The following is an 18,697-nucleotide window of genomic DNA, read 5'->3' on the forward strand; positions in this document are numbered from 1 at the left end:
AGACACTGACAAATGTTTGTCTAACTATTAAAAGCAGCTTGCTTTAGCAGCTTACCACAAGTGATCTTAGAGACACAGAATGAATTTAACAAGCCAGAAGCTCATCATTTCATTTTCATTTTGTCTTCACATGCACAAAAAATGGTTTGCATTCATTTGCAAGACAAGGCATGAATATTCATGAACAGATGCTGCCGAAGTAAAGTTCTTATCAGTTTCTGGGATTCGTATGGTCAAAGACACGGATGATGATGAATTTACATAAAAAAAACTTTGACCTCATAATATTAAGAGACAGAGTAACACAGACCACGCCATGTTGATACTGACCCATACAAGGACAGTGGGAGAAATGTCCATCAAAAATTAATAGAAGAGCATAAAAAGACAAGTTTGGTAGTATTCAGACCAGGTGTGTGACAGTGTTACAGAAAGCTGTTCAGAAAAGAAAATGGGGAGGGTGAACGGGTGCATTTTGTTTGTCTTTCCCCATCTAGTGATACCACTGCAATACTTCATTGCATGCATAAGTATTCTGCAGGTGCTTTGAATATGATGATAGTACCATTCATTGATATCCTTTGTACACATTACTACATGTACTAATGAGCAGAAACCTCATGAGAGTATTTCCACTTTGTAGCAAAAAAAAAAAAATGTAATTTTCAGAAGCAAACCCAAATGGAAAAAGTCTATAGACTGTAAAGAATAAAACTGATTGGGATTTCCCCAAACATTTACTGAGCAGGGCTGTCACAGAGGTCTGAACCTAAATGACTAGACGGTGACTCATATAGTCTTCCTGGAGAAAAGAGTCTTTGAATTATTATCTCCCCATATTCTGATATTGTTTGTTTGTCTTTTTTTCATGTTCAGGGAAACATTTTCCTTACTATAACCAATGTAAGAAGAAGTTCATTGTGGTTGGGAATGCATTTAAGAATGCACCAAGGGACATGAATAATACTTGCATTATCCTGTAACTGTGACTGTACTGATGATCTTTGCTTTTCCCTCATTCACACAAACTTTTACCATGTTGAGAGCTAAGATATCCACGTCACTATCCCAATGTCCACTGCTTCCAGTTTTTGATTGGCTGCCTATGGTAGGCCCTCTATGGCCAGCAGTGGAGAGTGCGTCACCTGCTGTTGCATGACTTTTCATTCCATATCTTTTCCAAAAAAATTTGTCCCATCCAATCCCACCCCTTCCCCCCTTTCCTTTTAGACATCCTCGCATGAATCACTAATTTCCTGCAAAGTTTTATCTCTCTGTTACCATCTCCCGCTTGGTTGATTCTTGTCGTAGAAAGACATTCACAAAGAGAAATCAAGGAGAATACATGAACCGATGTAGAATCACTGCATCTTCCTCCCATGTTCCACATAATTTTCTTGTCTGCACCGCAATGTCACTCTGCCATTTTTTCTGCCTCTCCCATCTTCAGTCGATATCGATGTTCAAGTCCTCCAGGATGAGACGTGACTCTCCGTGCTTCATGACAAAGAAATCCTCTAGAGGGAGCCCTTTGTTCTCCATGGCTTTGTTCACCTCCTTGGGCGGGTCCAGATAATACTGTATGAAAAACAACAACAACAACAGCAACAATCAGACAAATAGAAGAAGAAACAACGACTGACAGGAAATCAACTCAGCAATCACAGAAAAAAAAAAATACAGAGAAATATGAACAACGATTTCTTGGCATATCGGCCATGAGAATTTGCCGGAAACGTAATGTAGGTGAGGTCTGCCATCCTGCCTTAACCCTTTGCAGTCCCACGCATAGGATTTCAAATGGCCCTAATGGGATCGAACGCCTGTGTGGAGTACGCAGCCCTGGGATTTAGCATTGATGAGACGCGTTGATGCGCAGTGAGTCACTCACTGTACAGGAGGTAAGAGTCAGCAGCCATGGAAGTGTGTACACGTGCCGCATCACACATCGATGACAGCCGAACAAATGTTGACGCACACACTTCTTCTCGTATCGGCATGAACTAATCAGGAGGAAGGGTGGGAGAGCATGGTCTACTGCTAAAGGCCCTCTGGCTTACAGCATAGGCTGGCAGAGTGTGTACACTTGTCCCATACACAAATTAACCCACTGAGGACTACTGGCTGATTTGCTATTACATACATTCCCCCTAGACACCTGCCCGAGTATACTTGGGACTAGTCTTCAAGGGGTTAAGAAGAGTTCATGAGACATTTAAACTACTGGCACAGAATTTGAGACTGTTGGAAAGTGAGAGAAAGAAAATAAACTGATGTATTTGGACATCAATTAGTCAAACAAAATATAGACAGATGTAATCTTTCCTTTGAATGTAATTTCATCTATCTACACATTGGGTACACTGTATTATGTAATCCAATACAATTTGCGACAATTATGCTATACACTTCATGTTTGTAGTCTTTGATAAAAAGGTAAACCAGTACTTTGTTGTGGTCACTGCCAACTCTGACAAGACATATTCAAGCCACAAAATTTAGAATAGATAATTTGTTCATATTACAGATGAATTGAATGGGACAGGGCCATGATTTAGCTTCAGAAAAGCATCTCAGTGAATAATCTTATGTGGCCACCATACATAGTACCCAACAATAATAGTGCTTTACACCATACTTCATTGGCAATAATTTCCCTAAAGATTTCAGGCAATGTGGGAGCAGGGTGGGGGCAGCATGGGAATAACTGCTGTATATGTATTTCACGTTGAACAAATACCTGTACTTCAATAATAGATACCAGCTTTCAGTATTTTCTGATTTGTATACAATTTGTGCATATCTGCAGTGTTTGTGCACCTGTGGAAACCTCATTTTCATAAGATCATTTTTATGCATTGAAGGAATAGGCCTATTTAGCTATCTTTATCATTCTCCAGAATTAGCAGTTCATGTCATGGCTAAACAAATGAATGAGATGAAAATACATTGCAAAGTCTGTCAAAGAGTGGGCTCATGACCGATAGAAAGATGATAGATAGATAGATAGATAGATAGACAGATAGATCGATAGATAGATAGATAGATAGATAGATAGACAGATAGATCGATAGACATATAAATGAATGAATGAATAAATAGATAAATAGATAAATAAATAGATAAATAAATAAATAAATAAATAAATAAATAAACAAATATATAAATAGATACATTAATTAAGTAACAAAGAAATACATAGATAAACATACAGATTAATATATAAATGAATAGATTGATAATTAGATAGATGAATACATAGATAGAGAAATGAATGAATAGATAAATAAATAAACAAACAAACAAATAACTATTATGAATGAATAAATATTAAAAAATGAGTTTAGAAAGCCTCATTCAACTTCCTTGGTAATGATGGCAAGAATTGGTTGGTTAAGAGAAGACAGTTGAGAAGCAGAGGGGTGAAAGGGTTGCTGTGTTGTAGAAAACAACATGGAGAATGAAGCAAGGTGAAAGTACACAGCGTGCATGAGAGGGATTTAGTACACTTCAAGCAGTAGATGTGATTGACAAGTGGGGTACAACGTACTGACCAGCCTCATATTCTGTGGGACTCAAGGATTAATGAGATTTATACTAATCATCAAAGGTTGGCCTTTCACGGACTGAGTCATCTGACCAAAAAAAAACTCAACAACAACAACAACAACTTGTGGACATAAGACTCTTCAAAACATATTTCAATATATTACCCACTATCAAAACGTGTTTGCAAATGCCTTTCAAATAATGTTTCTCCAGTTGTTGCATTCATCAACTCTGTCGTGAGTCAAGTAGGAGGCCTTGTCACTGTGCAGCTCCATTGAGCAGTTTGTTTCAAGGAGTGGAGATGTGTATTTGGCAGTGGTTGCTGTGGGCATATGGTAGGTCCAAGGTATAGACGCGTTTCAAAATGACTTTGTGTTCATCAGCTCTACAGAAACGCATTTCTGGCTACAACATATTTGCAATCACATTTTTTTTTTCACCATTTAAGAAATGCATTTCTAACCCCATAATCAAAACAGCTTTGTGTTTATCAACTGCCCAAAACTCCCTGAAAGTTATTTGGAAACCTTTAATTCTGTGCCAGAAATGAGTTGATAAACGCACCCTTAGAAAACATTGAGGTTTGTACATGATCGGAGGCAAAGCTGTTTAGCCTCAGGGGCAAAGGTTTGGGGTATGGTGTCTGAAACAACTTCACATCCACGGAGAGTGTGGGGACCTTGGGTACTCCACCAGGTATCAGTTCAAACACACGTCGGTCTCATCAACAGTTTTGAGCCGACGTAATCCATATTTCCTGAAGAAGAGAGATGCCTGGCCTAACATTTCGAAGATCATGTTTGACATGTTTACCATCGAAAACATAACAACGTAAGGCTGGGCTGTGTAAATGTGTCTCTTCCAATTGGGCCCATGTTGGTGACATATATGGCAAAAAATGAGTCCCGCCCCTTTCACAAAATGTGCCACACCCCTCTCTTAGTTGAACGAGGTTTTTCAGCTCTAAAAAGGCATAAGGACATGCATGCTAAAATGACTTTTTGCTTTGAGAAATGGGAGAAAAAAAAGAACTACAGAGGTGGTATAGTGACGAAAAGTGAAGACTTACTATGCTTAGGAGACGTCAAAGAAAAATCCTATAGAGTAATGCTGTTCAGGAGTTTTTGTTTTGGAGGAGTCAAATACTTTAAAAGAGTCATCACTAGCACAAAGTATAGACTTAACTCTTTGATAGGTCCCTTCCATTGCTCCTTACTGTGCCCATAGAAGGTGATCATATAGAACAATACACATAGAGTCAAACCTGTCTTAGTGGCCACCTGCTTATAGCAGCCACTGAAAAATCCCCTGCACGAAATTACTGTTTTACATAGACCCTTTATATAGTGGTCACCAGCCTAACGCAGCCAGTGGCTACTCATTTTGTATCCCGTGGTGAATATCTAACTGCATACAGTGGTCATAAAAATTTAGCAGAACTGTTAAATCAGCCACGAATTAGGTTAGCTTTTAGTTTATTGTGTGAATCATACTGAGTCCTATCAATAGAACAGAAGTAGGCTAAAAGAAAATTTAAAATGAAGTAAATTGTAAAAAAGAATCCCCTTATTATAGCTGCTCATGCAAACTTACTTGCTTTTTTTAAAAGAATTACTTGTGATGTTTTATGCTATTCTACAATGCAAATGTTGAGATTCAGGCCACCGACCTGTCTATAGTGGCGACTTTTGTTGTTTCCCTAGGGGTGGTTGCTATAGGCAGATTTAACTGTATTCATACTTTTTTCTTATTTCAGTAGACACGGGTTTGAGTCCTGATGGAATCCCATTTTCTTTGCTCATTTTTCCATTATTTTCTTTTTTCTTAGAAATGATAATTTGATAAGTTTCTATCAATTTGTAACCTGAAATAAATGATACTGAAATTGTACATGATCTATTGGCAGAAAATATACATATTGCAGGAGTCTCCTACTATCTTAGATCCATGTTTTTTCATTTATTCCACTTTACAAATTGGAAACAAAAGAATAAAAAGTCATGTGAAAGTTGGATATTAATGTGTCTTGTAATATACAGCCAAAGCATTACATGATAGTTTCATATCTGCACACAGGACATGATGTACGGGTGCAGGTTTAGGTGAAGCATACATGACTGTCCTTGCTACAGTCCCTGATGCAAACAAGTTTGTGATAAGCTATGGACTAAATTTAAGCGCTGTTGTTAGACAGCAATGGAGTTGCACGTACATAAGAATCAGACATTACATTGTGAGAGGGTGGGGAACAAGTTTGCATTATGAATGGGCCTCATCTCCAGTGGAGCTAATTGAACGAATTAACCAACGTCTGAATCATACGACAATATCAAACATGAACAAATCATGCGAACCTGTCGTACTGGATCATAAACCTGCTTTACGCGACTGTCAAAAGCGATGTGATGCAATACAGAAAAAAAGTTGCGACACGGGTATGACTGGTCGAATGTTTTGTGCTGTATCATGCCCTCATCACCCAGCTTGGGTGAGCTTGCAATATGCATTTATTGCCTTAATACACTTGGGTCAAATCTTTCAACTTATTAAGGGAATTAGGAAATTAAAGGGGGAGGGGGAGGCAAGGGACGAGAAGGGAAATGTTAAATAGTACCTCAAATTGCATAATTAATGCATGTCGGTCAATTTGTTTGTGTACGTGTGTGTGTGTTCTGGGTGTAGAGAATATGGAGATAGTGCGAAGTGGCCCTTTCTTGAATAAATGTCATATTCCAGAATTCTTGTTACAAGTCAATGCAATGTACTTTGTATAAAAGTCACAGTGGTTTTACTCCTAATTCTCACCTGAATTTCACAAAGAGTGGACAATATAATCAGTATCACTATTGTTATCAAAGTAATTCTACTAGTACTTGATACCATTGTGATCACCATTATTATTGTTGGCATCGTCATTGTTACCATCAGTGTTATTTTATCATCATTATCCTTGCTAAAAATTGCCCTTAACTAGGTAGAAGTTAGCTGGTTTAGTTGCTGTAATCATAAATTCACTCAGTGATATCCTCCCAGCAAATTGTCCACCAATCTGGTGTATCCTCCAACGCATCACGTGGGCAAGCTGGGTGTGGTCAGGGAGGTGGTGGTCTTAAAAGCCCCCCACATTCTGTCTGATACCGGCATGTACCTCATTTCCGAAGCGGAAGGTCCCCCAGTGGATTCCCAGAGCTCGGCGTGCCTGCACATCCTCCCGGATCCGCACCGCCTCGTCGGGGTTGCAGTGGACCTGGGCCTTAAACCACCTGGCCACGGAGATACCGTTTCCATGGTGAGGGATGCAGGGGTTGGGGGTGGGGATGTGGAAACCAGGGAGAAATGAGAATTGAAGAGGGAAAGGAGGAGGAAGAGAAATAAGGCACAATAGAGGAAGACAAATGTGTAAGATGGAAATAGGTGTGGCCAAAAAGAGGAAGCAAAGTGGACAGCCGAAAATTATTGTAAGGAAAAAAAAAAAGATAGAAAATATGATTGGATGGTTATCAGAATCAGAAATAAATGGAGAATGTGTTATAGAAACACAACAGAGAATACATAGCATAGATGACAAAAGGAGCAAGAGTAGAGGAACAATTCAAAAGAAGGAGGCAAGTTGAGGGTAAGAGGGGGAGGGGTGGGGGAGGGGCAAAAATGAAAGAGAGAGAGATACAAAATGGATTTAATGGCTTGCATAATTACCTCATATGTTAGTGTGTAAGTACCCCAGTGGATCCCCAGGGATTTCCGTGCATTTACGTCTTGGTGGATTTGAACAGCTTCAGTGGGATCTACATGTTGGCCACGCATCACGTCCCTATACACAGAGAGAGATTCACAGAGAGAGAGAGAGAGAGAGATAGAGTGAGAGAAAGTGCCACAATTTCTAAGAAAGGGAAGTCATAGGAAGCACATTTTTGCTGCAAGATAGTAACCTATTTTCCATAGTGTTTAGTTCTCAAGACTATGTAGATGCGAAACGAGTATGTAATATAATGAGTATCAATTTGTTCCTGAGTTTGTAATTAAACAGGAAATGCCTTGTACAAATGTATGTGTGTAACCTCTCCAGGTATGCTTGAGATAACAACAAGAAAGTTGATCTCTTGTGCAAATGAGAATTATCATGACAAAGAAATTTATAGCAAATGAGAATGAAGAGCCAAGATTCATGAAAGTCAAATGCATGCAAAAGTTTTGTCTACACATATTGCACTGAATGCCAATTACCGATTCATGAAAGTTTCATCCTGCGAAAAGGGTCATCGGCTCCAATTCGCAAAAATTTCATGCTGCAAATATTTCTGGTTTTACAGTATGTGACACCATATGTGACCCGCTACAACAAAAGGATCCTAAAGTCGCTGTCGGCTGAGCCGAGAAAATCAGTTTTGAAGATACATCATCAAAATTGGTCAAAACAATCGGATTTCTGTGTTTGGCACAATTTCGTAGTCTAATGTTTCGTCTATCATCTGCCGAAATTTCGAAGCTAAATGATCAAACGAAAGGCAAGATATTAACGTTTTTCTGGGCCATTATTTTCCGATTTTCAACGTAACAGAAACGTGTCCGAAGATTTGGATATAGCGCTGCAAGTAGACTCCACCCCTAGCAACGAGAGAGTGATCTTATTGGTCAGAGCGTGGCATCCTGATTACTGATTGGTCATGCGTAGACCGCTGGCGCTAAGCTTGAATGAATATCGTGGAGGTCGCTAGGAGCATACCTTCTATTTTCAAGCGGGGAAAACTGTCTCGCCTTCCCTTGATCATGTTAGCGTCGGAAGGAAAACTTTCAAGGCGTTTTTCTCAAAACTCTGATTTCCTCAACCACTTGACATGCGCTAATAAAATCATCGATTTCTCCGCAACCAAGTACTTTTATGAGTTGTGTTATATATGAAATTAAAGTAGAAGAGTAAGGGAATAATGTCATGTCATTTTCATAAAATTGTCCTCCCCAACTTTTGGATCCTTTTGTTGTAGCGGGTCACATTTTCTAAACTCAGCGTTCATGGCAACACAAGTGAGAATACCAGTCACCGATTTCTGTAGATGTGCACAAACATTCATACAACATCCCGAGTTCACAAACATCTAGAAGTTAGGTAGAAACAGAAACCCCATTCGAATGTACATAGAAAGAAATGACAAAACTACAAGGCAGCACAGATATTAACCATTTACATGAGAAGAGAGAGAGTTAATTGAATTAGGCATCAACAGAAACTACAGGAGTAAAGAGATCAAAAGCAGGCTGAAATCCCCCCCCCCCCCAAAATATTAAAGCTCGGGGATCTCAATGTCAAAGGTATCATTCAAAAACTGAGATGACTTATTCATCTGTGATTCATATTCCTGTAGACATCCAGAGTAATTGGTTTTTTGCCAGGTCTATCAAACCACTAAGTTGCAAGCCTGAATCAAGCATATCATTTAATTGGGAGATTAATGGCCTCTACCCAACAGTGCAAGTGTAGGCTTGATATGTAGACTCTTTTCCCACTACTGAAAATGCATCTGGCTATTAACTCTGTAAATAAAAAAGAAAAAAAAATCCTGGCTGTAGCATTTGCAAAATTAACGCTACCATACTTGTTCCACTATGAAATTTTATACATTTTCAGTATGAGGAATGTGCTAAAGATAGAAATACTAATCAGATTTTGGCTAAACTGGAATGATGTTCATTTGCAAACATGTCTAGGAAAAGGAATCAGGGATTACAGTGTGTTCTGGAAGGTCAACAGAGTCAGTTTCCTCTTAAGATTTCTCACAATGATACTTTTCACACTTGCCCGACTCTAAGGTAATACATTGTAATTTAGCAATTAGCAAAAAGTGAAACAAAGACAAAAGTTAACAGGTCCTTTGTTCTTGTGGTGCTTGTTTTTTGATGTGTGCATGTGTGTTTGCGTTTGGCTGTGTTACTGTTTATTCAATCACTTTAATTATTTTGTACCCATGTCATATCATAAAGGAGATACACAATGTTGTGATGATCACAGCAGAAACTAATCAAATTTGTGCTCGACTCCCTCCCCCCAAAAAAAAAGAAAAAGAAAAAAGAAAAAGAAAAAAGAAAAAGGAAGAAGTAAAGACCAGTACCTGTATGTGACTGGTAACGAGCATGAATGGCTGCCAGGGAGGATTATGAATAAAGCATGCGTGATTTCCTGCAAAAGGTGACTACCTCATTAATGGGTATGATCACAGGAGATTTGCTCATTCATAAAACCAGCGATGGCATGCAAATCAAATCTTTGCACGAACACCCCCTTTCACACCAGCAACCAGGACACTACAGGAGTGGTCCGGACACATTCTAAATCCCAGTATGAAATGGACCAAAAAACTACTGTCCTCAAAATCTTTTGATGTTCATGTAAAGCAAGCAGAAGGTGGAGAACTCTATCCACTACAGGAGACCTGTGGGTCATTTCATCAAGTGTTTCATCAATGATATTCACTGACAAATTTGCTCTCGGCAAATCAGATGCAAGGATTTCAGTAGCTTAAAACAGTTGTCAGTGACTGACAAGTTTCATGCAACAGTGTCCTGATCTTGTATTGCAAGTCATTCACTTTCATGAGATGTGGGGTTTAGGATTAGGTTTTTTGTTATGTTTTGTTTTGTTTTGTCCCTGCATTGGTCTGGGCATGAATGCCTCAAGTTTTTGAAGGGGCTTTAATTCAGACTGCTCCCAATATGTCCACTTTAGTAGAGCTGCAAAATTTGAACTCATCGGGAGTTATGTGACTATAGCACCGTAGAACACGTCTACTTGCAAATCAAAACTTGACATTAAAACAAAAAAAACTCAAAATGTCAAGAACATTGATTTATGCTCTGATGGGAAGTACATAAGGATGAAGAAGGAAGGCTGAGGGACTACTGATCTAAACTGATGAGAATTCTTCACTGCTCTCAAAGGTACGTGTCTTCCTAGCCACTACACAGGTACCTTTTCTTTCCTATACAGATTTTATCCACCTTGTTATCCCCCCCCCCCCCCCCCCCCCCCACACACACACACAAAGGGGAAAACCCATGTAAAACAAAATACAAAAATCTACACACTACAAAAGAATGGTCAGCTCCACCAACATCACATACCTTATTTGTTTGTGTCATTTGAAAGTTTGTCAGTCTGTTACACACATGTGGGGGGGGGGGGGTACAGTGGAGCAAGGGGCTGTGTGAATCTATTAGCAACTTTCTTATGGTTGTCTTACTACATGCGCCTCAGAAGAACGTGAGACCCTTGAGAAAAATGACTCACAAAAAAAGAGTGTCTAATGATGCCCCTCTAGCCTGCTTCAGCCGGTATCACAATTATTTGTTTGTGGTGAGAACATTACCCCTATCATGGAACTGGAGCTCTCGTGAATACTTCTATGAAAATGGAAGGAATATGTAGGCCTAGAGACTGATCTAAATGGTATCCAAAATGTGATGGAAGTCTACAGAGGCTCATCAATTAAATCTCTTTGACATACAATGTGTAAAACTTCATTAATGCCACCACGTTAGGGTTAGTGGCATTTCTGATATCTGATAGCAGCTGGTAGTACTGTTTTGTTTGAAAATGTCATTTTCTTTTTTGAAAAAAAAGAAAGAGAGGTCACATAGGGGTTTATACGGAGGGATGATAAAACAGAGAGCAAAATTGCTCTTATTGTCATCAGAAGTTAAAAAAGAAAAGAGATATTTGTTTTTTGTAAGCACTGAAATTTACATGACGATTTGGCAATTTGGGTTTTGGTTGTGAATATAACAGTGTGCAAAAAAAAAAAAAAAGTGGTAACAAAAATTTGCCCCACAGGTACTGTCTAAGGCTAGCACACTAGTGTTGCATATCATTATTATTTTTTATTTATTTTTACTGAGAGATTTGATACAATGTTTTAACAAAACAGTTTGTTTGAGATGTCACACTTCCTTCTGAATGTTCATATTTTCATTGTTGTTGTTGCAATGTATAACGATGATAATGAGAGGACCACAAAGCGTGCTATGCAGAACTCCCCAAAGTGTCTGATCACCTGCCATTCTCCAAAATTGTCTGTATGTAAAAGATATCAGCGTTTACAGTATGCAAATGAGCGAGAGAAATGGACACTAAGCTACTCGTCAGGTGAATCAGAGATACCTGTCATCCACAAAATCAATTCCAGGCCTTGCAGCCTGGAGGCCCCAGGCCTAAAACAAAGGCAAGCTGTTTCGATTCAAATGTCATGGAAGTAAATCCACTGGTGGTACGAAATCCCGTCCTCGAATGATGACGAAACCCTGGAAGAGGCTTTATGGGATCATCTCAGTGTTACAGCTGCTATAGCTCGAGGTTAGTGACGTAACTGCGTTTAAACAACAACGGTTTGGTAGTGTGCTCTTTACATTCGAGACAGGCTTTTCCCTTTTGATGCCAATGAATTGGCCCATTAATTTCAGCAATCCATGGATTATATATTAAAGCCATGACACACTTTGAATAAGTGTAAATGTGACACAATTGGCAATTGAAAACATACATGTAATTAGCACTGCCATCAGCGTTGATGATCAGCCATTTAAAGTTATGACATAAACTCAGAATATGGCCATTAACCTTCCATGTGCCCATTGGGGTTTTGCAGCCAGTGCCAATGTGCTAAACCTCCATTGTTGCTTGATATAATTGGAGACAGAAGACAAATAACCGCAGTCCTTTTGTGAAAATGATTTCAGTTTAACGGGCAAACAAATGAAAAATGGGAAGTCGAGGGATTACGGAAACAATGGAAGCACTCATGCTCACAACACAATCTGTCCATCGCTCACTGGGCATTGACAATGGTGGCATGCCTATTGTGAAGAAATGTGAACATGGCACTCTGCTTTGACTATTCCTCTTGAAGGGAAAATCCCTCCTGATATTACGTTGCTTTGTGTAAAAACAGAATATGCAGATATCGGGGAAATTCAAAAAAAGATCAGATACATTCAGAAAATATGAAGTGTAAAAGTTTAGGAAGTACTGTATAAAGACAAATTGGCAACTGTGTGTGATCCAGGTGGTTAGTAGCATAAAAAAGGTGACTCATCAATTTTTCCTCCTGAGAAAAATTTTCTTCAGACTTGTTCTTGGTATATGATAGGAGTAGTAATTATGTTTTTGCTGTTCTCCTCAGCAAACAAGTTCTGCCTGCGCTCAAATATTTGAGAATGATCAAAATTAGTGAAATTTTGTTTCTGTGTAAAAAAACACTAAATGAAGAGCTGCTCAACACCTAGATCACAAAGATTTGCCAATTTGCTTTGCTCTCTAAACTTTTACAATTCCTAACTATTTTGTGTATATGATTTCACTCCCAAATTATCACTGATCTACTCCTCTGATTTTTCTGTTTTCAAACAAAGCGACATAATACCATGATGGACTTCTCCTTTACACTCTTTGGGAACCATTCCCAACATGTTTGCACGCGATCTCCATGGCATTTTGAGATACCAGTCCTGTGAGGGTTAAAGTCATCATGACATTTTGTCACGAGGCAAGTGTTCATGGATGTGACAATGTGATGGGTAACTGTAGCTTTCCCCAACTTTCCTGGAAAGGAAACTAGTGGATACATTAAAACCAAAACATGCACAGCAGGAGGGGCACAATGCATCATCCAATCAAATGACAGGTTGTGGACAAAGGACGATGACAATGGACGGGATGTGAGCAGCCCCACAACATTTCCATGACTTGTCGGTGTGATCGATCCCCCACCAGGTATTGGGGTAGACCAGATTTGAGGGGCCTTGTTGCACCCTGGAGTCGGCCGGTTCAGAGGTTCCTGCACGCCTCATTTTCCATTCGTAAGCCTTACATGCAACTAAGATTTCTTCTCTTCTTGAAACATCTGTAATATCCCTCACATTATGATTGGAAATGACACAGAGGCCTCAAGCTCTTTGCATTGAGGGATTTTGCTTTTTGTTCTTCTGTTAAAAGATGCATCAACTGTAGCTTGGAGCATGTAACCACGGAGGTGTTCTCATTGATTCAAGACACCTGTCCTTTCATCTTTCTACCTTTACTATAACATCTATTAGTTATGACACAACACCCATACTATCTGTAAAGCAGGTGGTGGCTGTTGTACATTGTAGTCTTTGAAGAAGCATCGAACTACCTACCTGCTTGTTTGTAAGAAACGGGGGGGGGGGGGGGGGGGGGGGGGGTTGGGAGGGGGGCAAGGTGACATGACTTTTTATCTGCCTCATAATTCAACATGAACTACGACCATCAGAGTCACTTTACTTATCACATAATTGAATCCACCATCCATGAGATTTGAAGGTGAAAACATGGAATTTCTTACTCTGAAAATGATCGCGAATTTTCCCGGAAAGTGATACCAGCAGGTAAAATGGCATTATCTTGCCCACTGGAAAGACTAGTAAGTTTATTGGAACTTCAATTTTTTTTCTTCTTCTAAAAAAACAACAACAACAAACAAACAAAACAAAACAAAAACCCAAACTTTACAGCCTACTCTTATAATACAAATTTCAAACTTTACAAATCAATTTAAGATACATTGCATTACTTTTTCACCATAGATCTCTTAAATCCCTACACTCTCCTTTATCAACTTGTACATTGAAAAGGGTTGTTTTCATGCACTTTTAAGAAATGTTTGATAATGGTACAATTAAGGTCTTGATGCAATTACTCATTGGGTATGTGTATGTGACTTCACAGGCAAGTCATTGCTTTATAAATTGATTAGAAAAATCATTCCGCCTAATCTTGCCTGCATTACTGATGACACTGGGGCTAGCATATGATTCACCTGTACTCCTCCTATACCAGGTATTTGGGTTAATCCAGGGCCATCAGTGCCATCAGAGGAGAAATCTGGGCAAAGTGACTGTTAGGTGACGATGGCTCGGTTAATCCCTTAGATCCCCGACAAGCTAAGTGGGTGAGAATTAAGTAGACTTGTACAGTTTCATACCTGTCAAAAGTTCTCAAAGTTTTGGGGGTTCAAATTTTTTATTGGGAAGGGGTATGGTATTTAACCCGTTGAGGACGGGCTATTTTGCTACAACACGCATTTCCCCCACAGACACCTGCCTGAGAATACTCGGGACTAGTCTTCAACAGGTTAAGTGGAGAGAGCTTTTCAAAGCGACACACTGCTGCAATCAACCAGAAAAAGACTAGTTGGTACTACCGGTAAGACATTACAGTTAGTGGTATGGGCTCTAACTAGGACTGTGAGTCTAGTGCCCTATTTATATGGGGCACTTAGAGCCCTTAGCCCATTGAGGACGAGCTGATTTTGCTACAACACGCAGTTCCAATTAACACCTGCCCAAGTATATTTGAGACCAGTCTTCAACGGGTTAAGGAGTGCTTCTGAGCCCCTCTGACCTCTGTATGAGCAGACAATCGGGCCCTGGAGCACTCTAAAGTTATGACCCTCTCTGGGCCTAGGCTCAGGAGTACTCCTGAAGCACTCCAAATGGTCACCGACGTTTAGAGCGCTCCGAAAGTGAAATGTGGTGTGCACTGTGCATTTAGATTGAATGTTAGAAGAAGTTCTGTTCATAAGTTAGAAGGTCATCATGACAGTTATGCCCGTCTCAGCCACTTTAAATGTGATCTCAGGAAGTGGTGATTCTCCGTATGAACAGACTCAGAGGGGCATAAGTCAGCTCCTGGGCCTGACTTTGTGTATAAATGGGGTATAGGACGCAATATACTAATGTAAGGCTTTGCCTAAGCTCATCATGCAATATCAAACATGAAGACATTGCGTTACTTGACAATGATGTGGATCAAACTTAGTTGCCATACACTCACTCCACTGCATAAGGGAAGCATGATACATACCATTTTGTTCTTAAAGTGAGATCCTTGTTTGCATCAAGCCCGTCTCACAAATATTTCAAATCATGTTAAATTATTTCATGTAATCACTTAAGAACAGTTCAATGAGTAAATAACTGCCTCTGGTGATTTCCTTGAAGTATGCCACAGCTCAAATGTTTTAAGGCACCTTGTCACTTTTGATAAGATTTTCTTTTTTTTTTCACACAGTCTGTTTCTTTTCTCCTTGTTGGGGAAAATGACTTTACAAAATAGATCCAACAGAAGAATTTGCACAGATTACTTCTAGAATTGCCATACCACCTCCATAAATCAAGGGAAAAAATCACGCCAATGTGAAATTCCTACACTTTATAATCAGGTCAATCTTTAAAGATCCTTTGCGGGAAGTGAGTAATGGTGATACTGTATGTGGTGTCAATGAGTGAGTGTTTCAACACCACTTCCATTTTTTTTTCACAGAAAATGCAATAAAAAATCCCTCCTACTGATAACAGGACCTAAAAGGCATGGGGATGAGATATTTCATCATGCTTACATGCTGGCCACCGACCACATACATCAAAATCATCGAATGATCTGAAATTGATGTGTTCCTTCTGGCTTTCAATCAGAAATTAAGCTTACATTCCCTCTGTTGTTAAAACTATTAAAAAAAAAAACTGTTTTTTTTTTTTGTACACGGGTAACAAGTGTAATTCTGTAAAATAGAATTTGCTTTCAACAGACAGCAAATCAAATATCGTGAGAAAGTATTCAAGGGGATGAACACATATAACCTGAGTATATTTTCCTGCATGGAATAAGGCACCATCTGAAAGATCACAAATGAGATCACAAATTTCATATTTTTTGTTTAAATGAATTAGATGAAGTGATTCAAATATCATAAATAATACAAATTTACAGGCAGGCTGGCTCTTTTCTCACAAACTATAGGCTGGGTCACATAGCTCTGAGAAAAAAAAATGGAACTAAAGGGAAGCTTAATGTGACACTATCAAACATAGAAGACAATCATTAAACTCATATTCTGAGTTATATCCAGGTGTTATATACAATTTTCCATCATTAAAATAGCCCTCTTCAGTCATGGAAACTTCAAGGGACTCAACAGCTTTTTTCATGGATGAAAGGATATTCAGAAGAATATGTGGGGTGTTATGACGATACTAAGAAGCCATCTAGGTAAAAATCTTAATAAAAACAGAGCAGGGCTCCTCAAAAGGTGACTTCTATTCCTACAGACCACATACGATGGTAAATTTGCCTTGGTTCACCCCATACAGGAGGTCTCCAAGAATCAGATAGAGTGGGTACAGGACTTCGGGAGTTCAGACACGTTGAAGGCTTGGGAAGGAAAGGAAGAGACTAGCCTGTGTCACAGTCATTTGCATGCCAACATCAATTTCCCTTCCCTCGTCACTTGGGGATCGGTTTAAGAGGGACATGGTGGGGGGGGGGGGGGTGAGGTAGAACATCTACTACATTATTCAGTGAAGAAGTATGCATCACAGTCAGATATATCAGTATTGAATCAGCTTTCTTTGTAGATTTTTATCGCTACAAGCTCTGTCCCCGACACCTTAGGAAGAGTAGATTGAATCAGATCTTATTCCCGGAAAGGTGACCTCCAATTCATCTACTCATTTTTCAAAATTTCAGCTCCGTCCTTGCATTGTTTCAAACTAAAATTTGATTCATTTGGCCTAGGACTGTTGCAAAGAGCAGTGCAAAACAAAATGTTGAAGAAAACTGGAATCTGAAATTTTTGCTCTAATATCTCACAGGCAAATTGTAAAAAGAAGAAATAAAAGAGTGAAATAGTGATAATGTTTTGGCCAAGGCTCTTATTTCATTTGATATTTTGGTTCTAAATCTCAATGATCTCTCTTTTTTTTTTTGGCTGTGAAATTTTGGCATTTGTACAATCAAATATTGTACTGCCAGAGCACAAATAGAATCGGATGCATGTTTGAAGCTCTGTTGCCTCAACATCAATTCATTGTAAAAGTGCAGACTTATTCCGCCTCTTTCCACGTTCCATTGCCCAAAAAGTTGACAATTGGCAATGTAAGGACTGTTTTTTTTTTGGGGGGGGGGGGGGGGGTGGGGGCACAAGAATGGTAACTGCTCTGATACACAATGCATTGCTTGATGCACTTTATAACACAACTTTTGAATTTCCTTTTTTTTTTCCGATCAGAGGTAATCTGCCTCACTTCAAAGCCTCGATATCAATGCACACACAAATCAGACATCCCCCCCCCCCCACAAAAAAAGAAAAGTCAAATTTAGACAAAAGTTGCTCGGTTTAAACTGGAGGACCCGAGACAGGGTCCCTAATTCAAACCTGCTTCACTCATTGGCAAATGACTCTCTATTCACACCAAAAATCTGAGCTTGAATGTTTGAATTAAAATCGGGTCACACCTGCTGCTGTCCCATATTTCATAATCCTGGTCCCAGCTACGAAATGCATGAGATTCAAGTTCTAGCTAACAGATAATCGTGCCCAACCTCTTCCCCACACTAGCGGTATATGGCATACCCGGTAGATAGGCAAAAACACCTTGCCATGTGGTGGATAAAACGTGGAAGATGAGGATTACAGTAGGGAATAAGGTCAAAAGATCTTATCGAGATCACTCCTTCAGGTGTGTTTTGGCAGGCATATGTCAAGCACCTCTCTTGGTTGATAAAGATCAGGTATTCCTCCGTGTTTGGTGTGTATACCCTGACCTGACTGCACTGTCAGTTTACTGCTTAAATGCAATATATATCTCTGATGCCGTCTGTCACTGACGGATTTCATTTCATTGGTCATTAGACCTAAACACAATCACAGTCTATCAGCATAATATCAAAATCGTCACAGCAAAAACAAAAAGATGCTTCATCATCATTCTGACTGGTTCTTCAAGACAAAGTGTGTTTTTTTTTTCTTTTCAACATTTAAAATGCTTGATTGTAATTCTTTTAAACACTCTTGGATGGTGCTCATGCTTCAAAGAAGCCATAAAAATCATATGGTCTGGTTGACTGTGAATGTGAATGACACTGCAACTGAGCAAATGCTGGAACATTCTGGAAGATGATCCATGAGGTTAGTCAACAACAATAAGCAAGTGTGATGGTTTGTCTTCTGTTGGCAGTCTATTGGCTGCAAAGTTTCAGAAATATATACACACACTCAGCTGAAAGCTTTACCCTTATAAGCTCAAAACACAGTATGATTGACAGGCACATATTCACTCATGGCTATAAATGACAAATTTAGTA

At 39.3% G+C, this 18,697-nt stretch overlaps 1 protein-coding gene across 1 annotated transcript in view; it reads right to left on the reverse strand.

Moving 5' to 3' along the window:
- Positions 1-1,008: 1,008 nt before the first annotated feature.
- Positions 1,009-18,697, reverse strand: part of LOC139724049 (N-acyl-phosphatidylethanolamine-hydrolyzing phospholipase D-like) — a 64,026-nt gene continuing 46,337 nt past the window's right edge. The window contains exons 4-5 of the mRNA XM_071635247.1: positions 7,246-7,360; positions 1,009-1,578 (exon numbers count right to left, since the gene is read on the reverse strand). Coding sequence (XP_071491348.1) covers positions 1,447-1,578; positions 7,246-7,360 — 247 coding nt within the window. The 3' untranslated portion in view covers positions 1,009-1,446. The remainder of the gene's footprint in view (positions 1,579-7,245; positions 7,361-18,697) is intronic.

Source organism: Diadema antillarum, unplaced genomic scaffold (assembly GCF_040938485.1).
Source record: "Diadema antillarum isolate AM-2024a unplaced genomic scaffold, OU_Dant_1.0 scf00000205, whole genome shotgun sequence".
NCBI lineage: Eukaryota > Metazoa > Echinodermata > Echinoidea > Diadematoida > Diadematidae > Diadema > Diadema antillarum.